We start from the raw sequence: 27,294 nt of genomic DNA on the forward strand, positions 1-27,294 counted from the left end.
CACTCGTCATGTGACAATCCCTCCCCATCTGTGGTTTTAAGCTGATGTTTTCTCAGCAGGAGAGGAGAAGCTTATGGACTCTGACATGTGCAGACCCTAAGTGGGGGTCTCTCTCTCTCTCTCTCTCTCTCTATCTATCCCCACTTGAAAGCTTTCAAATCCTGCTTGTTGACTGATCACCTTTGCATACTCCAGCTACAATCCAAACCCCGTTGGAAGAAATCATTCGCATTGCTGCCTCCAAGAGACTCACTGAACTAGTCATCGAGCTCTTTAAACTAAAAGTCTCAGGACCACTGAAGTCAGCCGAATCACCAAAATCCAGACTGTATACCTTTTTGTTATGGACTCGAACTCAACCAATCGACTTTTCCCCACTCTGTAACCTATTGCAGTGTGTAAACCTATAGTGTGTGCGTGAGTGAAGGCTGGCACACTGTTTATTATTTTATTAGTTCGGTTTAAGTACTATAAAGTTAACCTCTTCATTAGCTTAAAAAAACTTATTGGATTGGTTCTTGTTATGATCATAGCAACTAAGTAATCAAACACCTACTAAATTAGCCAGTACATCCACTTGAAGAAATAATTAAACCTGTTGTCGTCAAACAAGGAGGGAAAAAAAGAGGGAAGCACTTCAATCTCTCCTCACTTGACAGTAACACTCTACATTTGAGACTCAATTACTCCAATAGTCTCCTCGCATTCACAACTCTTCACAAGTTGCAGCTCATCCAAATCTCTACCGCTCTCATCATATAATGTACGAAGTCGGGCACCCCCAGAATCTATATTGGCGCCCAGTTACTCAATAGCACAAATTTGAAATTCTGCCAGGGCTTTGCCCCTTCCACCTCCGTATCCTCCTCCAGTCCTTTGAGTCACACTGTTGTTGACTTCACTCTCCTTTCCTCCCTCTCTTGACCCAAACACTGGTGTCATGCAGGCCCCCACCTGCCAAGAATGAGGCACATTAATTTTGCCACGTGGACACAAACTTTCAAATTGTTGCTGAGAAGAAAAGGTCTGTGACAAGGGGTTGCCAGGCCCCTGGACAGAAAGACATTTTTGCATATTAACAGACAGTGTTTGGGATCAAAGGAGCTATCCCCCGCTCCAATTCAATTCACAAACAGACATGGTCAGGCCAGTTAGTCACATGACCAACAGGCTGTTGCAGATTTTGAACTGAGAGCTTTAAATTGGAGAGACAGTATTTGAACTGTCGGCAAGCTTTTTGCTCCCGAACTGAGAAGAACTCTCCTGGCTGGCTCGCCACAGCCTCTCCTGCCTGTCTGTCTGCTCCCCTCTCTTTCCCATGGAACTCCAAAAACCAACCGACGACACATGAACCCCAAGAGAGAAGTCTCCTACAGCGAACAAGGTTTAAGAATACTGGGCCCCAACAGACCTACCTACAAGCAAGGACTCTACAGTGAGCTCGAAGACCCGTGACAAAAACTCTTCAGATATTGCCTCAAACTTCTCCACTTGATTTCTTCTGCACTTTTCTGTCCCTATCTGCATGTATCACGTATACACACTAGCGTGGGCGCGTTGTGTATCCGTAGGCGTTAACCGAATTAGAGTTTACATTTAATAAATTTCACTTTTCTTCTTTAAACCTGAGATAGCCTGTTGTGCTGGTTTCTTTGCTTTATAATTGGAAAGTGGTGAACAAGGATTCACCAAGGGGGAACTAAAAACATGGTGTGTTTAAAATTTAAAATCCTGTTCCAGTTAGACCAGGTGAAGGCTAAAAGGGAACCCTAGACCTCTTTCTCACCTAGTTAGAACACTGGCAACAATGTTCTCCTTTTAAACCTTCCTTAAAATTCAAAAAGTTGACCAACTGTGCAGTCCCACCCGGGAATCTTTAGTTCTGCATTCACTTTTGTTATGCATCTGAACCAACTTGGGACCTTTTTTTGAACATTAAAGTGCACTATAAAAGCAAGCTGATATTCAAGTCACCAAGATCAAACATAATGAATGTCACCAATACCTTGGTTGAGACCATCTACCTAACTTGAGCATAGATTAACAAACCAACTTGGGTCCCTCCTGGTCTCCATATCACACCATATGGTGCATTCGCCTACTCAGCACAGGCAACTCTCACATGAATTTAACCCAACAGCAGAAATGAAAATTACAACCTCCAAATTTAAAAAGGTAAACTAATAATTGCATTGATAGACCTCCAAAAGCTGAACTTTCGTGTAAGTTCTGAAGTTACAAAATATCTGTAACAAGTCTTAAAATTATGAATTTCCTTATTGAGGAAGTCTACTCTGCAAACGGAATAAAAAATATGTATTTTCTATACAGTTTGACAGTTTTATCATTTTGGAACAACGGACAAATTTTGTACTTCACATCTCAAGCATTAATAATTTGATGAAACCAAGAAAATGCTTTGACCTCGTTGTTCTGAAGTGGGACCAGTAGGCAATATTAGTAGATTGTTTAGCATTAGGATACGTTAACAGTCTTAGAAGGAAGATGAAAGCACTGTAGTTGTGGGGAACCAGGGCATGATGGGATGCGTGGCAATGGTTATGGGAGGTTGGACATCTCAGAACTCTAATTGCCTTTACATCTGTGTAAACACGTTGTCCTTGAGACTGTGACTGCAGGGGGCACAAGACATTATAAACTGTGAAAACACCAAGCCTCAGGAATGCGGAGGAGACAACAGGGAGGATGATGAGTGAGACAACACACTTCAGTTTATTGATCAAGCTGCAGCTTTGGAATGTGTCAGTGGGATAGTGTGGACAAATGAGTAATGGTTATTGTATTCCATAAATTTGTACTACAGGCTGTTCCATTGAGAAGCCTCTGGATGTTTCACCAGGCACTTCTTCCTTGCACCAGTGTTTGAATAAATCTTTATTTACTTTAATCCCATGGGCTCGAGACAAGTTATTTTCCCACAACAATTTGGAGTAGTCGGCAGGATCCTCTAGGCTCAGTTTCAGCGCCTGATCAAATGCTGGCGTCAGAGAGTACATTTACTTTACCACCCATTAGATCAGGAGATTGGCATTTGGGATGGTAGGCTGGCGGGCCAATTTGAGGATCCGAACCAAAGGAAGGGCCCATGGGTGGAGTAACTAAAGGCAGCACAGTGTCAGGATCGCGGGTCCTTGGGTAAACGAGGAGGTAATATCATTCTCGGGGTTGACCAGGTGAAGGAAGAATGATCGGAGCAGAAATGAGAGGTCCGTTTCCCATGCAGGAATGATCGTAGGGTGGCGAGAGGTCCGTACCCACACAATGTAGCAAATGGCCGTAGAGGAAATGAGAAGTCCGTTTCCCACAGAGAGAAAATAAGAACAATCGGAGAGGAAACGAGAGGTCAGTTTCTCACGTAGGAATGATCGTTAGGTAGCGAGAGGTCCGTACCCACACAAATAATAACAACAGTCAAACTATAAAACATCAGCCATGGCAAATAAGGATCCAGAGTGACCCAAAGGGTCACTCCCAAATTTTGGCAGCCAAAAACAAGAACAACTTTAGATAAAATGATCAGGAAGGTTGGGATCCCTCGAAGACCCCAGATAGGTATAAAGAATGGTGGAAAGAACAGACAAAAGGGAATAATTCTATTATGCAAGTGCTATCTTACCATGTGTCAATCTGGAAAGTCTGAATTAGCAAGGCTAACTCAAGAAAAGAGAGAGCTACAAGTGTTAGAAGGACAAGAGCCAGAGTAGGAAAGTGAGAGATATCGGGTTGAGGGAAGGACAATTTAAACAAGATGCTTTGGTGAAATTTGAAAATGAGTAAAAGCAAGTTACTCTTTGTTCGAGTCTGCATGAATGTTGGAAGCTTCCATTTGTCTGAGTAGTTGTGTGCTGTGGAGCTGACAATCGTTAACTCTTCGTTGGCTGGCTTTAATGTTGAAAGTATGAGTCTGTTACTTGTTCTATTCGTGCGCATGCATATTTCTGTGGGAACCTTGAGTCATGTTTTGGGTGTGAACTAGTTGAACCTTGGGCTGGGGACTGGGAATTTAATGCAGATTTTTGGTACTTTGAATTCATAACCCATTACAGGAATCAATATTTCTAAGTTGTATGGAATTAAGCAAGTGTGAATGTGACTGTTGAGTGTGCTCATTTCAATTTAAGATTGTGCACCCAGAAATGGGATATAAAAGCCAAATTGTATTTTAAATTAAAAATAGTGGTACAATATTTTTATTTTATTTTAAAAGTTTGTTTTGCAACTGTGAAAAGGCAATGAACAATTTTGTTAGAGATAAGCTTCGGCCTTGAAGGTCTGAAGATGTCTGGCAGAAATCCAATTTGAAGTTTCAAACACTTTTAACTGGACCAAAGTTTAAGATCTACTATTGCTTTTTTGCAGTTTAAAGACATACCTTATTGCCTGTTAAAGGATAAATAAAGGAGATATTGAAAAGATTTTAAAATTAGTTTAGGAGGCTGGTGTTAAGTCTTCATCGTTAGAATGCTAAATAACCTTTTTAGTTTATTAGTCATTTGAAAAGGTATTTGAAAAGAAAGGACATGAAAAAAACTGATGTAATTTACCTTTTTCCCTTTAAAACAGCACAGATTATTCTGTTCTATGTGTAGTTAACAAGCATTGGTTTGAATTAAATTTAAATTAAGGTTAACGGACCTGTTAAGTTGGGAAGACTGGAATTTCATTCGTGACCTTCCAGATGTAAGGTTCGCTCATTTATAACATTGCCAGTTTTGACTTTAAAATGTTTAGTGCGGTGAATTGGAATTTGGAGTCATCTTTGTTGTATTAAAAAACTCCTTGAGGTAGGAACTCTTACAAAATGTTAAAAGTTGGGAAACAATTGGAGTTTAATCTAAAATACTGTCTTCCCTGATAGAGATGTTTTGAAGTTTAAGGGAAAAATCAAATTTAGAAAAATTTTTAAAAAACATTCTAGGCGGTTTCTATGAACATAGAGAAATGTTACTTTTGGGAAGAAATCAATGGATCATCAACAAAACCTGTCACCTCAACAACATTGTTATTTGAATTTTGGGATAACTTTGAGATGCAAAACGTCCAGTGTAATTTAGCAAGTTACTTTTAAGAAACTAAAATGTAATCTAAGATAAAGAACAAATAGACGAAGGATAAAAGGAAAAGGGAATTGTAGTTCTGTGTCATGGGGACATGGTGTGCAGCAGTCATGAGGAAAGATAAATGATCTAAGAAGGTCGGCAGTAAATAATTTGGGGTTGTTTTATCATTTTAGGGAACTGTCTTGAACAGACACAGACAGGAGTCAAAACGGGTTAGGAGGAATTATGTTGGAAACACCACAAGTAGATAAAAATGCTGTTGGAAAAGATTTTTAAAAAGGAAGAAAACTTGTGTGCACATAAGTTTTTGTTTGTGTATTCTATTAGTGTACTGTGATTTCCTCGTCTGTCTGTGCTAGCTCTGTCTATGTCACCAAACTAATGGCTTATTAACCTTCAGTGGCCTGGTCCTGCATAATGTTTTAAAAGTTTTGATAGCTGTATAAAATGGATGGGAAGCTGTTAAAATGCATGCTTTGTTTTGGCAAGGGAAAAGCGAGAAGGGTTCCTTTAAGGGGGACAATAGGTAATGTTACCCAGCACTATCTCCCATGCCTGTGAGAGACTGCTGTTTGAGATTTGGCAGATTTAAATGAAGGACCAAGACCACTGATGCACTTTTTTCCTTTGTTTTCTTTCTTTTATCTTAAGTTGAATGAGTGTTGCAGAAATTGTGTGGATAATGTATGTGTGTAAGTTTTAATGTGCTTTCTTCCCTAAATGGCGATAGCGCAAAAGGGGTGTCAGCACACTTAAAAAAAAAAAGAATTTCACAATGAGCAATTTGAGTTAGATCAAAAAGAAAGTGTAAACAAACTAAATGTTTAAGTTGTAAGATTCGAACTGAGATTTCTGGCCAAGAATCACAACCCGACTGTATTTTGATAAACGTGGGAATATTAATCCAGATATAAATTCCCGCATGCGAGAACAGGATAATTTTTAATGTTGGACACTGCTAATTGGGAAATTTCTTATTTGTCTGCTTAGATTATTCCATACCTCATGGTTTTTTCTGTCTTCGTAGGTAAAGGGGTGGTGACATCATCACTAGTCTGAGAACATTCACCCCACACCCTTTCCACTAGCAGTTTAAGCTAACCATACAACTTGCAAAATTTATTGCAACAAGATTGCTGACATCTTCCTTAATTTGATCAGATATCCACAATGAATTAAAGATGATGAATTAAATTAAATTATTTGAGTTGGTAGTCTAATCTGAAATTTGAAGAGATTCTAGGAAAATAAAACCACACACCTTGTTTTGGTGGTTTCTGCTTGGACAATGGCAAATATTGGACTAAATATGAAAACAACATCACTGTGCATTAGCACAGAGGTCTGGTACAGGTATATCCTGAACAAACAGATTGAAAAGGAAAACTCTTAAAGTGATGGGACTGGTATTTTATTTTCCAGGAATGCCGCATGGGATGACACCACTCCCAGTGGTCTTAAGTCAAACTATGTGACTCACATAAAATGAAAGCAAAATACTGCAGATGCTGGAAATCTGAAATAAAAACAAAAAATGCTGGAAATACTCAACAGGTCCGGTAGCGTCTTGCGGAGAGAGAAGCAGAGTTAACGTTTCAGGTCAATGACCCTTCATCAGGACTGGCAAATATTAGAAATGTAAAAGGTTTTAAGCAAGTAAAGCAGGGGTAGGGCAAGAGATAACAAAAGAGAAGGTGTTGATAGGACAAGGTCACACAGAATAACTGACCAGAAGGTCATGGAGCAAAGGCAAATGGTACGTTAATAGTGTGGTGAAAGACAAACCGTTACTACAGGGGTGTTAATTGACAGAAAAATGAACAGCCCCGGCACCAAGCAAAAACATGAAAAAAAGTGGGTAGGCACAGTAGAAACAAACTAAACAAACTAAAATTAAATGAATAAAAAAGAAAAGAAAATAAAAAAGGGCCCCGTCATGCTCTGAAATTATTGAACTCAATGTTCAGTCCAGCAGGCTTCTCTTGTCCTCACTTACCACCCCACCAGCCTCGACGTCCAAAGGATCATCCTCCACCATGTCCAGCGTGATGCAACTACCAAATGAATCTTCCCCTCCCCTCCCGTCAGCATTCCAAAGGGATCGTTCCCTCCGCAACACCCTGATGTACTCCATTATCAGCACCACCTTGTCCCTTTCCCACAGCACCTTCCCCTCAATCGCAGGCGTAATACCTGCCCATTGACCACCTCTCTATCCAAGGCCCCAAACACTCCTTTCAGGTGAAGCAGTGATTTACTTGTTGTACTTTCAATTTAGTATGCTGTATTCGCTGCTCACAATGTGGTCTCCTCTACATTGGGGAGACCAAACGCAGATTGGGTGACTGCTTTGCGGAACATCTCCCCTCAGTTCTAAAGCGCGACCCCGAGCTTCCGGTTGCTGGCCATTTCAACACACCCCCCTGCTCTCATGCTCATATCTCTGTCCTGGGATTGTTGCAGTGTTCCAGTGAACATCAACACAAGCTCGACGAATAGCACCTCATTTACCAATTAGGCACCCTACAGCCTGCCAGACTGAACATCGAGTTCAAAAGGGATCCCACACTGTTTTTTTTCCATGTTTGTGCTTGGGGCCAGGGCTGTTCAATTTTCTGTCAATTAACACCCCCTCTGCACTAAGGCTTTGTCTTTCACCATACCATTAACATACTATTTACCTTTGCTCTATGACCTTCTGGTCAGTTATTCTGTGTGACCTTGTCCTATCAACACCTCTTTTGTTATCTCTTACCCCACCCCCGCTTTACTTGCTTAAAACCTTTTACATGTCTAATATTTGCCAGTCCTGATGAAGGGTCACTGACCTGAAACGTTAACTCTGCTTCTCTCTCCAAAAGATGCTACCAGAACTGCTGAGTATTTCCAGCATTTCTTGTTTTCAGTTCTCTACTACAATCTACTCGATGTTTCATAAAAAACAGTTTCTCCTTCTGTCCAATGTGGAAAACTCTCCTTGATCTCTCGCATGATCTCCTGGATCTCTCTTGTACTCAAGACCAGGTTGAACTACATCTTTTCCCCATAGATTTATCTTCCTATATCCCCACGGCTCCTTGTATGGTTATTTTTGCTTTGAAGTTTGCAACTGCCTCCATTTTTCTTCACTGCCAAAATTCTCAGCCTCCCAGTTTTCCTGTAATGCTTCTCTTTATTTGTAATAACTACAAAGATAGCAAAATTCAAAAAAAATCTCATGAAAAAATTCTCCACTTCTCTCTCAATCTTTAAGACTATCTTGAAAAGCCAACTCTTCAACCAAGCTTTTGATCATCCCTCTGGATCTCTCCTTCTCAGACACGTATTCTATTTTCCTTACAGCTATGTAAACACCAGGGGATATTTTCTCTACATTAAACATGTCATATAAATGCAAACTGTTGCAGCTGATGCAATAAGAGTGCTCGTCCAAAGCTGGAGTCAAGACACATTTTCAGAACAAAGTACACTAATTTTTGCTCTGAGTTAGACATCAATACTGAATGCCAAATGTGGAAACTATTCTCCAGCACCATCAGACACGAGAAACATCACTTTACATATATAAAAGCTGTGATAGCAACTTCAAGGCTAAACTACCAGTGCTCCTGCTCTCTCCTCTCCACAGAAGAGGGATTCAGCAGCTAGATCCTTACTGTAGGAATGAGATTCTCTGATATATCAACAATTTGCATTTAAACATCTTTTTCCAGAGAGCTGAATGAACCTATACATCTCCTATCTCGTAACATGCAGTGTTTGTGTGTCTGAGGAAACAAAGTAACCTCCGAAAAATTCCTGCTGTTCATGCCTCTATGACACCACACATGCACTTATCTATTGAATCGCTAGGAAATCTGAAAGGCCCTTAAGAAAACTGCATTACTTAAAAGAACTCCAGCCCTTACAGTCCAAAATTAATTTCAAGAGGAACAGCAGGAAATAAATGAAACATTCTGTACCCATAGCAGTACGATTCATGTTAAAAACCATGATTACTCAAACTCCTGGAGCCAGGTTAAACCACAGTGTTGTGACACCAAATAGGAGACAATTTATCTGAAAGATGGAGGACAAAATAAAATTAAACATCAACTCACATGTGCATCCCTTCCAATACAGCATTCATAAGAGCTGGAAGCAGATGGACATCAGCCCATTCATCTGCAAGTACACTTATTCTTTTCCACCACAAAAAGTTACATCACGTTTTCTAGCTCATGGAGTAATTCTTCATAGGCACAATAATTTTAACAAGGTAGCAAACATAATTCAAAAAATAGTTAACAAGTGAATAAACTATTTTGATTTCTAATCAATCTACTAAGATGCTACTAGCATATTCTGCTAATATTGGAGGTCTAAATGCCTGGCCATGATTGAAGTAGGATCACAGCAAATAGTGGTTCAAGGAAATTCAAAAGCTATAGAATTAAAACTTGAAATATAAGATCAACAAGTAATAAAGTGAAAACCTGCTGCAAGGATTCATCTGTAAGCTTATCCTGGTTTCCCACATGTACTTTTTGCAGAAAAGGGCAATGGCAAGCAATTGCAATGAGAGAAATGTCACTCAGTTGTTTGCATCGATATGCAATATATTTCTGCAGCCCTGGGCTCTGCGATGCTATGGAACTCACTCCTGTATCAGAGATACTTCGACAATCAGAAACATTAACTTGGATTGTGTTTCTGTTCTTCGACACAATTCGCTTAAGTACATCATCGGTGATCTGTCAAGAAACAAAAACACAAGTGGTTTATTGTTAAATTTATGCATTCAAAAATTAATCCAATAATCAATACTAGCTTTTCAATATCATATCAAATGCAATCTGTTCAACTTTCATTTCAGGATTTCTACTTTCCAGGGCTGAAAGAAAACATTTCTTCCAGGGAATGATCATTTCAAAAAAGACAAAAAATCCTCTGATATACACTTGCAGCTGCTGTTATCAATTGTGAATATATTAGAATGTTGAATCTTCCAATGTACGTGTAATACTATATTACTTCTTGGAACAAAAAAAAACAGCTGACACCCAATGCCAACATTAAGTACTCCCAGAATAGGTATACCACAGGCAGAGCAATGCACCCAGATTAAAGCCTCCTCCACTTTGCCTCATCAAGGTACTTTAACATGACAATCACCAGTCTTCCAACGCGCCATCCTCAGCTGGCATGCCAGATTTTGACCACGTCTGCACTGTGGATCTACATTCATGGGGAATTGGGTTCAAACTCAGGTCGCAGTCCTGGCGAACTACAATAATTCATCCCAGGATTGTCGTTTCGACAGATGGATTAAAAAGTACCATCTAAATAACAGGGTTGACAGCTGGAAACCATCTGCCTAGATTTGAATTGAAAGGTCATTAGGGAAAAATGTTTTCTTTAAAAATGCACATTTTTGATGTTCACACCCCATCTCATTCCCTCAATGATGCCTGATCCCTAACCAATTTCAATTCAGTAAACATTGTGTTAAACACTAATGACGTTTTACTGATGCAATGGTTCTCAACAGGACTTGAGTACTTTCAGCATGCAGTCTGAAAGTACTAAAGACGAGCACATGACACCCTAAAGTGTTTTACGTCAAAGAAGTTTTTTTTTCATTCATTCAGGGGATGTGGATGTCACTGGCTAGCCCCGCATTTATTGGCCATCCCGAAATGCCCTCAAGAAGGTGGTGGTGAGCTGCCTCCTTGAACCGCTGCAGTCCTTGGGGTGTAGGTACACTAACAGTACTGTTAGGAAGGAAGTTCCAGGATTTTGACTCAGTGACAGCGAAGAAACGGCAACATAGTTCCAAGTCAGGATGGTGTGCGGCTTGGAGAGGAACTTGTATGTGGTGGCGTTCCATTGCATCAGCGACACTGGCCCTTCTAGGTGGTAGAGGGTGCGCATTTGGAAGGTGCTGGCGAAGCAGCCTTGGTGCATTGTTGCAGTGCATGTTGTAGATGGTACACACTGCTGCCACTGTGCTTCAGTGATGTAGGGAGCGAATGTTGAAGGTGATAGATGGGTGCCAATCAAGTGGACTGCTTTGTTCTGGGCGGTGTAGTGCTTCTTGAGTGTTGTTGGAACTACACCCATCCAGGCAAGGGGACAGAATTCCATCACACTCCTGACTTATGCCTTGTAGATGGTGGACAGGCAATAGGGAGACAGGTGGTGAGTTACTCGCAGAATTCCCAGCCTCTGACCTGCTCCTGTAGCCACAGCATTTATGTGGCTGGTCCAGTTCAGATTCTGGCCAATGGTAACCCCCAAGATGTTGATCGTGGGCAATTCAGCGACAGTAATGCTATTGAACATCAAGGGAAAATAGTTAGTTTCTCTCTTGTTTGAGATGGTCATTACCTGACACTTGCGTGACGCGAATGTTATTTTCCACTTATTAGTCCAAGCCAGGTCTTGCTGCAGATGGACATGGGCTACTTCAGTATCTCAAGAGTTGTGAATGGTGAATATCCCCACTTCTGACCTTATGATGGAGGGAAGGTCGTAGATGAAGCAGCTGAAGATGGTTGGGCCTAGGACACTTCCCTGAGGAACCCCTGGAGTGATGTCCTGGAGCTGAGATGATTGACGTCCAACGACCACAACCATCTTCCTTTGCGCTAGGTATGACTCCAACCAGCAGAGTATTTTCCCCCCAATTCCCGTTGACTCCAGCTTTGCTTGGGCTCCTTGATGCCATACTTGGTCAAATGCTGCCTTGATGTCAAGGGCTGTCACTCTCACCTCACTTCTGGAGTACAGCTCTTTTGTCAGTGTTTGGTCCAAGGCTGTAATGAGGTCAGGAGCTGAGTGGCCCTGACAGAACCCAAACTGAGCGTCAGCGAACAGGTAATTGCTGAGCAAGTGCCGCTTGACAGCACTGTCAATGACCCCTTCCATCACTTTGCTGATGATCGAGAGTAGACTAATCCGGTGGTAATTGGCCAGATCGGATTTCTCCTGCTTTTTGTGCAAAGGACATACCTGGGCAATTGTCTACATTGCTGGGTAGATGCCAGTGTTGTAGCTGTACTGGTACAGCTTGGCTCGGGACGCAGCTAGTTCTGAAGCACAGGTCTTCAGTGCGACTGCCGGAATGATGTCAGGGCCCATAGCCTTTGCAGCATCCAGTGCCTTCAACCATTTCTTGATATCACGTGGAGTGAATTGGATTGGCTGAAGACATCATCTTTGATGCTGGGGACTTCAGGAGGAGGCGGAGATGGATCAGTCACTCAGCACTTCTGGCTGAAGATGGATGCAAATGCTTCAGCCTTGCCTTTTGCACTGACGTGCTGAGCTCCCCCATCATTCAGGATAGGGATATTTGTGGAGCCTCCTCCTCCTGTCAGTTGTTTAATTGTCTACCGCATTCATGACTGGATGTGGCAAGTCTGCAGAGCTCAGATCTGATGCGTTGGTTGTGGGATCACCGAGCCCCGTCTATTGCATGCTGCTTCCACTGTTTGCCATGCAAGTGGTCCCGGGTGGTAGCTTCACCAGGCCGACACTTCATTTTTAGGTTTGCCTAGTGCTGCTCCTGGCATGCCCTCCTTCACTCTTCATTGAACCAAGGTTGGTCCCCTGGTTTGATGGTAATGGTAGAGTGATGGTGTGCCAGGCCATGAGATTACAGATTGTGGTTGATTACAGTTCTGCTGCTGCTGATGGCCCACAGCACCTCATGGATGCCCAGTTTTGAGGTTCTAGATCTGTTTGAAATCAATGTTATTTAGCACGGTGGTAGCAACATACAACACGATGGTGGGTACCCTCAGTCTGAAGACGGGATGTTGTCTCCACAAGGACTCTGTGGTAGTCACTCCTACCAATACTGTCATGGACAGATGCGTCTGCGACAGGTAGATTGGTGAGGACTAGGTCAAGTAGGTTGTTTCCCTTTTGTTGGTTCCCTCGCCACCAGCCGCAATCCCAGTCTAGCAGCTATGTCCTTTAGGACTTGGCCAGCTCGGTCAGTAGTGGTGCTACCGAGCCACTCTTGGTGATGGACATTGAAGTCCCCCACCCAGAGTACATTTGTGCCCTTGCTAACCTTAGTGCTTCTTCCAATTGGTGTTCAACATGGAGAAGCATGGATTCATCAGCCAAGGCGGGGGAGGGGGGCAGTAGTTGGTAATCAGCAGGAGGTTGCCTTGCCCATGTTTTACTTGATGCCATGAGACTTCATAGGTTCTGGAGTCAATGTTGAGGACTCCCAGGGCAACTCCCTCCCAAATGTATACCACCTCGCTGCTACCTCTGGTGGGTCGGTCCTGCCGGTGGGAAAGGGCATACCCAGGGTATCTGAGACATTGTCTGCAAGGTACGATTCCATAAGTAAGTATAACTATGTCAGGCTGTTGCCTTTTTGAAGTGCAGTCTTGTTGTAATGTAGGACAATTTATGTACAGCAACCTCCCACAACCAGCAATGTGATAATGACCAGATAATCTGTTTTTGCGATGTTGAGGGATAAATATTGGCCAGGACACCAGGGATAACTCCCCTGCTCTTCTTCCAAATAGCGCCATGGGATCTTTTACGTCCACCCAAGAGGGTAGACAGGGCCTCGGCTTACCATCTCATCCGACAATGGCACATCCAACAGTTCAGCACTAACTCAGTACTGCACTGCAGTGAGGTAGTTCGATCTGAAGCCGGGGTGTTAAATTTGAACAAAGGAAATTATGAAGGTATGAGGGGCAAGTTGGCTGAGGTGGATTGGGAAAATACATTAAAAGGTATGACAGTACATAGGCAATGGATAGTCTTTAAAGAAATATTACATAGTTTGCAGCAACTATATATTCCTTCAAGACACAAAAACCCCAAAAGTAACAGCAGTCAATTGTGAATAACAAAGGACATTAAGGATTGCATAAAATTAAAAGAAAAGGCCTATAAAGTTGCCAGAAATAAACCTGAGCATTGGGAGAATTTTTGAATACAACAAAGGAGGACGAAGAAACTGATAAAGAAAGGGAAAATAGAATATGAATGTAAACTAGCAAAAAATATAAAAACGGACAGTAAAAGCTTCTACAGGTACGTAAAAAGGAAACATTTGGCTAAGACAAATGTGGGTCTATTACAGGCAGAGTCAGGAGAATTTATAACGGGGAAACAAAGAAATGGCAGAGAAGCTAAATGATTACTTTGTGCCTGTCTTCACTGAGGAAGATACAAGAAATCTCCCAGGATTAGAGGTACAAGGGATTAGGGGGAAAATGAGGAATTGAAGGAAATTATTAGTAAGAAGGTTGTACTACAGAAATTAATGGTTGATAAGTCCCCAGAACCTGATATTCTACATCCCAGAGTGTTGAAAGAGGTAGCTATGCAGATAGTGGAAATGTACAAAATTGTGAGGTGCCTGGATAGAGTGGACGTGAAAGGCCTATTTACAATAGCAGAGAGGTTAGTGACGAGGGAGCATAGATTTAAAGTGATTGGTAGAAAGATTAAAGGGGAGATGGGGAAAAGCTTTTTCACCCAGAGGGTGATAGGAAATTAATATTAGTAAGAAGGTTGTCTGGAACTCACTGCCTGAAAGGGTATAGAGGTAGAAACCCTGAAATCATTTAAGAGGTGTCTGGATATGCACCTCCAGTGCCGTAACCTGCAGGGCTACAGACCAAATGCTGGAAGGTGGGATTAGACTGGCTGGATCGTTTTTTGGCCAGCGCAGACGGTGGGCCCAAGTGGTCTCTTTCTGTGCCATAAACTTTCTATGATTATAGGATTGCAAAGAGAATTGATTGTACAGGGAATTGGTGAGACCACATCTAGAGTATTGTGTACAGTTTTGCTCTCCTTACTTTAAGAAAGGATATAATCACATTGGAAGTAGTTCAGAGATGGTTCACTTGACTCATTACTGGGATAAGAGGGTTATCTTATGAGGAAAGGTTGGACAGGTATTCATTGGAGTTTAGAAGGATGAGAGGTGATCTTTTTGAAATATACAAGATTCTGAAGGGACTCGACAGGGTGAATGTTGAAAGGATGTTTCCCCTTGTGGGAGAGACTAAAACTAGGGGGCACAGTCTCCCATTTAAGACAGAGATGAGCAGAAATTTTTCTCTGAGGGTCATGAGTCTGTGGAACTCTCTTCCACCGAGGATTATTTAGCAAATGTAGCCCAATCGTGGAATCACATCTAATGTTGGACACTGTTTTGACTTTTGCAAGCATGAGCTGGTTGGGTATGGCCTGTACCTTGCCTGTTGCGAACAGCGGAAGGGACATGTTGTTTGATACGATCCGCTAGTCTTTGGAACATACTAGCATCACACTGGGATTGAAATTTATATATCATTTTACTCATTTGTGTGATAGGCAGGACCTCTTTTTTGGACAACATTTGCTAAATAATCCACAGTGTGCAAACAATTACACTAACAACCAATTTAAAATTATCAGCTCACAGTGTGGCGCATTTGCGCGTACTGGAAGCTACATATATTAATACATAGGGCCCTGTTCTTTACAGACAGAAAGAACATGTACATACATTGCACCTGTTTCAGCTGAACAAAATAAGTGACAGCCATTTGCTGGTTCATTCCTCAGAGCAGTGCCAATGCGTGTCAAGCTGCCTGGTTTAAATTTCAAACAAAGATTGGCAGTTAACTGTCAGTCACCGTAAACTTGTGCATTCTCTATGGCAACGCCTCTACCAATCAGAGTTCACTTGCCAACCAATCAGCACTCTCCTCATACAGTATAAAGTTGCTGTTTTCCCTTACATTGGTTATTCTTGCGTATTATCCTGATGAGTGCAAGATGAAAAGCTTCGACAACATATCTCTATTTTCAGCAATTCTCAACTTCTGTACTACCAAATGACTACTTGAATCCACATTTTCTCAAGTGACTGTTAATTTTCCCCTCAGGTTCCATTGCAGCAATGTCCCATGACAATGCATTGGCCATGAAGTCCTCTGGTGATAATAAGGCCTTTTACATTCAGGTGTTAGATTCAGCCTTGGCATTATTGGAGCACTGTCGCCTCTATGATAGAAGGTTCTAGGGTTCAAGTCCCACTCCAAGGCTTGACCACAAAATTCCAGGTTGAATGCATAGCAACACAGGAACATAGGAGCAGGAGTAGGCCATTCAGCCCATCGAGCCTGCCCCACCATTCAAAATGATCATGGCTGATATTCCACTTCAATGCCTTTTTTCCACACTATCCTCATATCCCCTTATGTCATTTGTATTTAGAAATCTGTCAATCTCTGCTTTAAACATACTCAATGACTGAGCTTCCACAGCCCTCTGGGGTAGAGAATTCCACAGATTCACAACGCACCTGAGGGGGACTTTATCAAAAGCCTTCTGAAGATCCAAGTATACCATGCCCATCAACTCCCCTTTATCAATTCTGTTCGTAACATCCTCAAAAAACTCCCAACAGGTTCGTCAAACGTGATTTCCCATTCATAAATCCCTGCTGACTATGCCCAATCAGATCATTATTATCCAAGTGTCCATTTATCACATCCTTAAGAATAGATTCCAGCATTTTCCCAACAACTGATATAAGGCCAACAGGTCAGTAATCCCCTGTAGAGCCTGCTACCCGACCCGAACCAGACGGGACCCGACGACATGCGTCAGGTTCGGGTCGGGTCAGGTTGTGCTGGACATACACGGCAAGTGCTCTGCCGGTAAGTATTAAAAAATTTTTTTTAAAAAAAACTTTACCTGAGCTGAGAGTCCAGGACGAAACTGAGTCTGCGCAGTGAGTGAGTGACGTTAGTATGACGGCACCACGCATGCGCTGCAGCTTCCTGGAGGTTCCCAGTTGGAAGGTAAGTAAAGGGAAGGTTGGGCCGAGTCGGGGGCGGGGGCGAGTTGGGCCCAGGGCTAAATCAGGGGAACTCGAGTCGGGTCGGGATCGGACCTGCTGTGGTTCGGTCGAGTTCTTTTTCCCAAAGTAAGGCAGGCCTCTAATTCCCTGTTTTCTCTCTCCCTCCCTTAAATAGTTGGGAGACATGTGCGACCTTCCAATCTGCAGGAACCGCTCCAGAATCTATAGAATTTTGGAAGATAATCAATGCATCCACTATCTGCATAGCTACCTTTTTCAACACTCTGGGATGTAGAATATCAGGTTCTGGGGAGTTATCAACCTTCAGCCCCATTAATTTCTGTAATACAACCTTCTTACTAATATTAATTTCCTATCACCCTCTGGGTGAAAAAGCTTTTCCCCATCTCCTCTCTAATCTTTCTACCAATCACTTAAAATCTATGCTCCCTCGTCACTAACCTCTCTGCTATTGTAAATAGGCCTTTCACGTCCACTCTATCCAGGCACCTCACAATTTTGTACATTTCAATCAGATCTCCCCTCAACCTTCTGTGTTCCAAGGAGAACAACCCGAGCCAATCCAATCTTTCCTCATAGCTGCATTTTTCCAGTCCCAGCAACATCCTCGTAAATCAGTATACGTATCCACCCTGCTCATTACATCCTCAAAGAACATTAACAGATTTGCCAAACACAATTTCCCTTTCACAAAATCATATTGACTCTGCTTGATTGTATTCTGATTTTCTCAATGTCCTGCTACTACTTCCTTAAATGATGGATTCCAGCATTCTCCCTAAGACAAACACAAGGACAGCTGGCCTATACTTCCCCGCTTTCTGTCTGCCTCCTTTTTTTGAAAAGGGGCATTATATTTGTGGTTTTCCAATCTGCAGCCACTTCTTTTCAGACCCTAGTATGCAGGCCATCAGGCCCAGGGGACTTGTCAGACTTTCGTCCCATAAGTTTGCCTGATACTTTTTCTCTCGTGATAGTGATTCTTTCAAGTTCCTCCCTCCCTTTTGCTGCCTGATTTTCCACTGTTATTGGGATGCTTTTAGCGTCTTCTTCTATGAAGGCAGATACAAAATACTCAAAGTCTCTGCCATTTCCTTGTTTCCCTTTATTAATTCCCCTGTCTCAATCTCTAAGTGACCAATGTTTACTTGAGCTACTCACTTTTTATCTACTTGTAGAAGCTCTTACTGTCGCTTTTCATATTTGTTGCCAGTTTACGCTCATATTCTAATTCTTCCTCTACTTTTCCAGTCATCCTTTGCTGGTTTCTAAAATTTTCCTGATCTTCTGGCCTACGCTAATATTCACAACACTGTATGGCTCAATTGGAGGGTTCACAAGCGTTTAAAACACCTTCAAAGATAATTTTTTTAAAAAGCTGTCAATCTAAATGTTACTGATCCACATAGATCAGTAATTGGATCAGAGGTAATAGTACTTATTAACCAAGTTTTCTGATGTCTCCCAAGTTCCTTTTACAAGCTACAGCTTCAAACGTTAACTTTTACCTAAAATATGCTTTCAGAACCTAGAAACCAACACTATTTCACAAATCAAGACCAGTTACGTTCAGTCATTGGCAAGTGACATTGGAGTGTGACTAAATCAATGACTGATGAGACAGAAGGAAATTTCAGCGGGTTTCAAATCATGCTGAAAACAACTGACAGAAACTGGGTCTTAGGCTCAGCTCAGCATTCAGGAGGAACAAAGAAACAGGAGCATTCAGTCCCTCGGGCCTCTTCCGTCATTCAGTTAAAAAACAGCCAATTTGTATCTCAACTCGATTTACCCACCTTGGTTCCAGATCCCTTGATGCACAAAGTTAACAAAAATCCATCAATCTCAGTTTTGAAATTTTGATCTAGTCTCAACTGAAACGTTAACTCTGTTTCTCTCTCCACAGATGCTGTCTGACTTCAAATATTTCCAGCATTTTCTGTTTTTGTTTCAGATTTCCAGCATCCGCAGTATTTTGCTTTTGTGTCCTCCCAAACCCACTTAGTTACTCCCTCACTTGATACCTTCAAAAGCTTGCCAACACAAATCTCTAACTGTGCCTTCAATCTTTTCCTAATCACCTGTTTTTCCTGACAAGCATCCAGTTCTCACCTCTTGGCAACCCTCAAGAAGTGTTATGTGATAACCTATTAGAAATGCAGTTGTGTACTGTTCTCTTTTCACTTCGAAAAACACATTTTCCAATGTAAACATTTTAAATGGAATAAATAAATCACACACAGGAAAAAGAAACTAATACAGGAATATTACTTTTGTCCACAAAACGTTTAGTGGCAGATCAACTGCTGTTAAGATGGATAACTTTTGTTCAAGAAACAAAACTCAGAATATTGAAAATGCAATTACAGCAAGAATGAAAAAAACCTCGAAACTGGATTTGTTGGTACAGAATGTTTGTTTACAAAGCTGCACTGCAAGAATAAAGAGAGAAAAGCCACTAAGTATTTTAAACTTTAACAGCAGGGAGAACAGGAAAACCACAAATGACTATTCATTTCTAGCCATTATGAAACAAACCACTGTTTGAAAGGAAACATACCAGACTCTTGTTTATGGAAAGGTTTTATCAACATACATTTAAAACAACCAAACAGAGCTCAACTCACTAAGCTTTTACTACCTTGAATTCCCAATGCCACATGTCTCTTGGGTCTCTGGGATAAATGTTTTGCTTTTTGGCCTAACTAAGGCTCAATTTCATTTCAAACAGAAGTCACAAGTTTTGTCTTGCTTATCTCTGATCAAGTAAGGCATTGTTCTTTATGAATACCTTGAGAATGTAATTATTCAGAAAATGTATTATGTTCCTTTCTTCCTCAGTCTGAATTCTAATTCAATCTTTTGTTTGTAAGGTAATTGGCAAAAATGCCAGAGGTGAGATGAGGAGAATATTCTAACCAAGCTTGTTGTGATCTGGAATGCATTACCTGAAAAGGATGGTGAAAGTAGATTCAATAGGAACTTTCAAAAGGAAATTGGGTAAATACTTGAAGGGAAGAGAAGTACAGGGACGAACTGGATAGCTCTTTCAAGGACACAATGAGCCAAACGGCCTTGAATTGTGTTCTATCTTTCTATGAAAAGGTTAAATTGAAGTACTGGCATAAGTCTCCTACTGACTTGGAGTGATTTAATATAGTTAACTTTTAATCTTTAAGGTGAAGAAATACGACATTTAAATTGTAACATCTATAACTGTATAGATACAAAGCAATTCTAAGATGGTCACCATGAACTTTTGAACTGAGACTACAGCATCAGAAGTTTTAATATGGACTAACTACCTGCTTCACCGAGAAGCCAATTGGGAATGTGAACTGACAAACTTCAGAGCAGTGATATTAATGTTTAGGACAAAACATCTGGATAAACATTAACTCTTAATTATTTCGAGTTTATAACCAAGGACTAGTGCTGAATGATACATAATCAATGACAGCAGTTTCACTTGGTGGAATAGCAATTATAGGTAACAGAGAAATGTGCAACACACTAAAAAAATAGGGAATTATGCTGGTCTCATTAGTTGAGCGAAGAGCTCATTAATGCTGAAATCAGCTTGTTTCCAGTTATTAATAAAGTATAGGTTATTAGTTTCTCCTTACGTGGATTTGTTTTTAAACTTTGTGCATCATCATGTAATGTGAAGCCATGCTAGTAGTGACATAGTAGGGATAAAAGAAAAATATGAGAAGTGGTGAATTATAACAAGAATCCAGATTTGAAGAGTACGATCAATCTGAATGTTGAGCTCAAAACTGCAACTTGTTTCCCCAACAACCAGGTGCAGCTTTAAGTACAATCTAAGATTAAATGTATGCACCATGGCTACAAAATCTGCTATTCACAGGATGCACTGCAGCAACTCGCCAAGGCTTTTTCAACAACACCTCACAAACCCACAACCTTCACCATTAGAAGGACAAGGGCAACGGGTGCACAACACCACCACCACTTCCCAATCACACACCCTCCTGATATGGAATATTTCACCATTCTTTCACCATCTCTGGATCAAAATTCTGTAACTCCTTACCTAACAGCACTGTGGGTATACCAACAGCACAAGGAGTGCAGTGGTTCAGCACTACCTTCTCAGGGGCAATAAATGCTAGCCTTGATAGTAACGCCCACATCCCGTGAACGAATAAAAAAAGTTGATAAAATTCACAGCAAATTACAGATCAGACAATTCACTCTCCCAACTGGAGAAGGCTGTGTGGAGGGCGATCAATTCTATTGAGCAATTATAAAATGCTTAGAAACATTATATAACAGCTAATTTATTTAATAAATTATTTGAACTGACCATCCAAGCTGTTTATAAATACTTGGCAGACATATAGTACTTTATATAATTTATCCTAAACTGCATCAGCATAAAGCAGTATATCGGAGTACTGTAAATTAAGTATTCCCTCTTTCAACATTAATTTTTCCAAATTCTATCCTACGAACACGAAATCATACCTGCTGTCGTCCACTGAGGTCCAGCTGTTTCCAAAATTGAAAATCCAAACCAAGATCCTGCCAGTATTTGCAAACCAAAGATGCTGAAAGACATCTTTCCTTCAAAGATAAGTGAGCAAAGACCTGAAATGAAAAGAAGCTACTCATCAGAATCAATATAATCAACATTTACAATCGTTACATCACTGTGTGCGGCTTATCAAATGTGCTCACAAGCTCTGCAGGATAATTAATATTCTCAGACAGCAAGGATCAGGGAAGCTAACATCACATCTGCTAAATTCTCAATTGCACATCTATGCTGATAATGGAGATTAAAAACAAACAATAATTGAAAGCAAACAGAGAAAGCATCAACAGGAAAGCAACATTTCCTCCTAGCCAGATGGGCATGAGAGAGTGGGGCATCAGTGTCCTCTTAACTACAGATTTTGTACCTGCCTAAGTCACCCAAGGTGCAAAAAAGGGAGAAGAGCAAATAGAGGGATTTGCAGTGGCATGGAAAATAAAGGGCAATAGGGGCAGGACGACAAAGAATGTAGCTGCATGACAAGCCAAAACTGCAACCAGTGGGTTGGGAAAAACGAGTAAATCTGTACTGTAAAAATGTTTAAATAAACATAAAAACAGGGATGGTTCCTGAAGACCCCAGGAGAGAAGAAAAAAGCCAGAGCCTGCAGGAGAAGGCAAAAGACTAAAAGCAATTTTCAATTTTACAAAGAAGGACTAAATGGCTGAAAGGTACCAAGAGCCTATAAAAAAGTTTTTTAAATTTAATTGTAAAAATGTATAATGAGCAAGTTACATTTTAGAACAAAAACTTACCTCAAGAGAAAGTAACACGGTGAATGGAATCTCAGCTACACCCAGTGGACAGTTTGTGAAATGACAATCATTTTTAAAAAGACCATTTATGTTCTAAAGAACATAGAGAATTACCGGGGAAACGTTTACACAAAACTGGCAAAAAAAGTAAGGTGTGGCAGACAGGAAGTGCACATATGAGATAGATGCAAGTCAATCTGCAGAATTGCAGACCAAATTGAAATGTTCAGGACATTTATGTAGCTTTGGAGTTCTCTGCCTCTCTATATCTGAGCCATATCTCCTTACGTGGCTCGGTGTCATGTTTTATTTTATCATGCTCCTGTGGAGCGCCGTGGGTTGTTTAAATACGTTAGAGTTTAAGGAGTGTCTTAAAGGAGGAAAGCAAGGAGAAAGAGGCAGAGAATTCCTAATCTTAGGGCCTAGGTGACCAAAGGCACGGCCACCAAGGGGGAGTGATTAAAAGCAGTGATGCTGAAGAGGCCAGAATTATTTCAGAGGATTGTGGGACTAGAGGAGATTACAGAGATGGGGAGCGGTGAGACGACGGATGGATTTGAAAACAAGGATGAGAATTTTAAAATCAAGACGTTGCTTGAACAGCAACCGATGTAGGTCAGCAAGCACAGGTGGTAGGTGAATGGGATTTAAGGCAAGTTAAGACATGAGCACCAGAATTTTGGATGACAAGCATATGTGGGAGGCCAGCCAGGAATGCATTGGAATAATCAAGTCTAGAGGTAACAAAGGCATGAATGAGGGTTTCAGCAGCAGAAGAGCTGAGACGGGGCAAAGTTTTGGAGGTGGAAATAGGCAGTCTAAGTGCTTGCATGAATATGAGGTCGGAAGCTCATCTTGGAGTCAAATGTGATACCAAGGTTGCAAAGACTAGCTTAATAGACTGTTGCCAGGGAGAGGAACTGAATCAGGAGCTAGGGATTGGAGTTTGGAGCAGGAACCGAAAACAATGGTTTCAGTCTTACCAATATTTAATTGGAGGAAATTTCGGCTCATCCAGTAATGGATGTTAGATAAGAAGTCTTACAACTTAGCAACAGTGGACTAGCCGAGAGAGGTGGTGGCGAGGTAGAGTTGGGTGTCGTCAGCGTACGTGTGAAAACAAATGCTGTGCTTTGGATGATGTCACCAAAGGGCAGCATGTAGATGAGAAATAGGAGGGGCCAAGGCTAGATCCTTGGGGGACACCAGAGGCAATGGTGTGGGAGCAGGAAGAAAAAGTAATTGCAAATGATTCTCTAGATACGATTATATCGACAAAAATAGAACCAGGTGAGAGCAGTCCCACCCAGCTGGACAACACTGGAAAGGCGTTGGAGGAGCATGCAGTGGTCAACTATGTCAAAGGCTACAGACAGATAAAGAAAGGTGAGGAGGGAAAGTTTACCTTTATCGCTCACAAAAGGATGGTAATTCAGGTGATAACGGATAGAGGGCAGGGTACATACACATCAGTCTCCATTTTCAAATCAGATTATATAATACTTCAACATTATTACTTGAACAGCAAATTTTACAGGAATTTTGAAAGCCCAACAGAGATGGTTGGTACATAGAAATTTCTATGTAGAACAGGAAGAAGTGCTCGAAGACAACCCAAGTTGCTATCTTACCACCAGGAAAGGGAAATCTCACTGCATGCAAGCAGTTTCTCTGCTTTAAATATGGGCTTAGGAGTTTAGAAGGGAAAAGGTTGGCATACATAGAAACAGAAACACACGGGCTAGAGATACTTCAGTACTACTGCACTTGCTTGTTGTCAAACTTCAGCAAGTTCAATATGGGGAAGGAGCTTTCCTAATATATACAAAACATTTTAAAGCCCCGCCTCATTATATAAAGTTTGAACTTCAGGGACAATAAAGCACTAAAGCATTGCTAAATTAAAACATAATGGACAGCTCTAAATACCATGATCAACCACTTCAAAATCCAACCTCCAAACTGTGCATTGTAAACAACAGAAACTTTCAAAAAAAAACTTGGTCCCCCTAAACTACCTTCAACAGTATTCAATTCTTAAGAGCAGGAGACTCCTGGCTTCTACTTTACTGTGAAGATGAAAAGATGCAAGCATTATTCCCATGTTACCTAGAGAACTATAGATTTTAATATTAGTGTGCTTTGTGCACAATCTATCCAAGGCATGTCTTGGGAAAGAAACCTCAGACTTGCGCTGATTTGGTTCTATCCTGCACCAAGTCCTCATTCACCAATCAGTCCTGTGCTTTCAGACCTACATTAGTTGGCTCTCAAACACCCAACAACGTGCATTTATTTATACTGCACCTTTGATGTAATAAAATATCCCAAGACTCTTCACAGGAGCATTGCCAGAGAAAATGACACTGAGCCACAGAAAGATTAGGACAGGACAACCAAATGCTTGGTCAAAGAGGCAAGTTTTAAGGAGCAACTTAAAGAAGGGGAGAGAGACAGAGAGGTTTGGGGAGGGGATTCTAGAGCTTAGGGCCTCAGCAGCTGAAGGTACAGCCATCAATGGTGGACCAAAGGAAATCTGTGATGCTTATGAGGCCAGAATTGGAGGATCACAGAAATTTGAGGATTATAGAGCTAGAGGAGTTTAGAGAGATGGAGTGGTGAAGCCATGGAGGGATTTGAAAACAAGGATGAGATGTTGTAATAGGAGGCATTACTCAACCAGATGCAATCAGCAAGCCAGAGGTGATGGGCAAGCTGGACTTGGTGCGAGATAGGATACAGACAGCAGAGTTTTGAATGAATTCAATTTTACAAAGGGTAGGAGGTGGGAGGCTAGCAAGGACAGCATTGGAATAGTCGACTCTGAAGGTCACAAAAAGCGTGGATGACTTTCACCAACAGATTGGTTACGTTCGGGGGTTGAGATGTGCACAACACTGGAGATATTTGACAGAAATGCTGAGCAACTCAAAAATGTAACTTCTGTCTAATTGCAAGACGACTTTCAACAATAGTGCATTTTGGTGGTCACACTGCCATAAGCATTCCATCAAGACTGCATTTTACGATTCACTTTAGTTTGAAAGTGGGAATTGCGCATTCTTCAAAAAAGAAGCAGTTCAAAATTCAACAATGTAGAATGCATCACACCTCTCAATTAGCATCCAGCACAGTTGCAGATGTTAACTTGGGAGACAGTCGTTAATTACCAACTGGTCTCTCCAATTTCAGCAAAGCAGATCCAAAGTAGAGATCTCCCATTTCGTCTCTTCATTCAGAGGATGGGTAAATATTTGCATGAATTTTTTTGCTTATTTCTTCTGAATCTTCATTTTTTTGTGACGGGCGGCACAGTGGCGCAGAGGTTAGCACCGCAGCCTCACAGCTCCAGCGACCCGGGTTCAATTCTGGGTACTGCCTGTGTGGAGTTTGTAAGTTCTCCCTGTGTCTGCGTGGGTTTCCTCCGGGTGCTCCGGTTTCCTCCCACATGCCAAAGACTTGCAGGTTGATAGGTTAATTGGCCATTATAAATTGCCCCTAGTATAGGTAGGTGGTAGGGAAATATAGGGACAGGTGGGGATGTGGTAGGAATATGGGATTAGTGTAGGATTAGTATGGATGAGTGGTTGATGGTCGGCACAGACTTGGTGGGCCGAAGGGCCTGTTTCAGTGCTGTATCTCTAAACTAAACTAAACTAAACATATCGAGGACTTGCTACAGCTAAGTTTACAAATGGACAAAATTAAGAGTCACTTGGACAAGTGTGGATTAATTAAAGAAAGCCAGCATGGACTTAAGGCCAAATCCTGCTTAACTAACTTGATTGAGTTTTTTGATGAGATAATGAGGGCAATGTGGTGTACATGGACGACCAAAAGGCATTCAATTAAGAGCCACAGAATAAGCTTGCCAGCAAACTTGATGATCATGGAATAAAAGGGAGCAGCATGAATACAAAGTTGGCTAAGTGACAGGAAACATAGGAGTGGTGAACAGTTGTTTTTCAGACTGTGGAAGGTATACAGTAGAGTTCCCTGGAGGTTGGTTTCTTGTGATCTATATTAAAGACAAACTTGGGTGTACAGGGCACAACTTCAAAATTTGCAGATGACACAAAATTTGAAAGTATTGTGAGGAGGATAGTGATAGACTGCACAAGGACATAGATAGGCTGGTGGAATGGGCAGACATGTGGCAGATGAAATTTAATGCAGAAGCATGAAGTGATGCCTTTCCTTGGGCTTCCTACCAAAATGTAATACAAACTAAATGGTACAATTCTAAAGGGGGTGCAGGAGCAGAAGGACCTGGGGATATATGTGCACAAATTGTTGAAGGTGGAAGAGTTGGTGGAGAAAGCAATCAAAAAAGGCATACAGGATCCTGCGCTTTATAAACAGAGGCATAGAATATAAAAGATGAACCTTTATAAAACACTGGTTCAGCCTCAACTGGGAGTATTGAATCCAAAATTCAGAGCACCGCACTTTGGGAAGGATATGAAGGCTTTAGAGAGGGTGCAGAAAAGATTACGAGAATGGTTCCAGGGATGAGGGACCCAAGTTGTGTGGATAGATTGGAGAAGCTGGGGCTGTTCCCTTCAAGAGATGCGAAGTTTGAGGGGAGATCATGAGTAGATAAAAACTGTTTCCATTTGTGCAAGGGTCGAAAACCAGAGGACACCAATTTAAAGTAATTGGCAAAAGAACCAAAGGCAACATGAGGAAAATCTTTTTCAAGCAGTGAGTGGTTACAATCAGGAATGCACTGCCCGAGAGCATGGTGGAGACAGATCTAATCATGGCTTTCAAAAGGGAATTGGTAAGCACCTGAAGGGGAAAAATTAGCAGGAATCAGGGGAAAAAGAGGAAGAGTGGGACGAGCTCAACTGTTCTTGCAGAATACTGGCACGGGCATGATGGGATGAATGGCCTCCTTCTGCAAGGTAACCATTCTATCATCTAAGTTGGCCAAAAAGCAAATATGTTTTTGAGACTATATTACCAGTAAATTAAGTATAAAACCAAGGATATGATACTTAAGCTACATAAGGCGGAGATATATTTACATTTGAAATAGTATTTCAGTTT

The 27,294-nt window shown here is 41.4% G+C and overlaps 1 protein-coding gene across 9 annotated transcripts in view; it reads right to left on the reverse strand.

The window, feature by feature from the left end:
* The window catches only part of fbxl17 (F-box and leucine-rich repeat protein 17), an 878,768-nt gene that overhangs the window by 822,800 nt on the left and 28,674 nt on the right, over positions 1-27,294 (reverse strand). For all 9 annotated transcript variants that reach the window (XM_068029789.1, XM_068029793.1, XM_068029792.1 and 6 more), the window contains 2 exons: positions 21,418-21,540; positions 9,557-9,814 (listed from right to left, as the gene is read on the reverse strand). In XM_068029789.1, the coding sequence (XP_067885890.1) occupies positions 9,557-9,814; positions 21,418-21,540 (381 nt within the window). The remainder of the gene's footprint in view (positions 1-9,556; positions 9,815-21,417; positions 21,541-27,294) is intronic.

Source organism: Heterodontus francisci, chromosome 4 (genome assembly GCF_036365525.1).
Source record: "Heterodontus francisci isolate sHetFra1 chromosome 4, sHetFra1.hap1, whole genome shotgun sequence".
Classification (NCBI taxonomy): Eukaryota; Metazoa; Chordata; class Chondrichthyes; order Heterodontiformes; family Heterodontidae; genus Heterodontus; species Heterodontus francisci.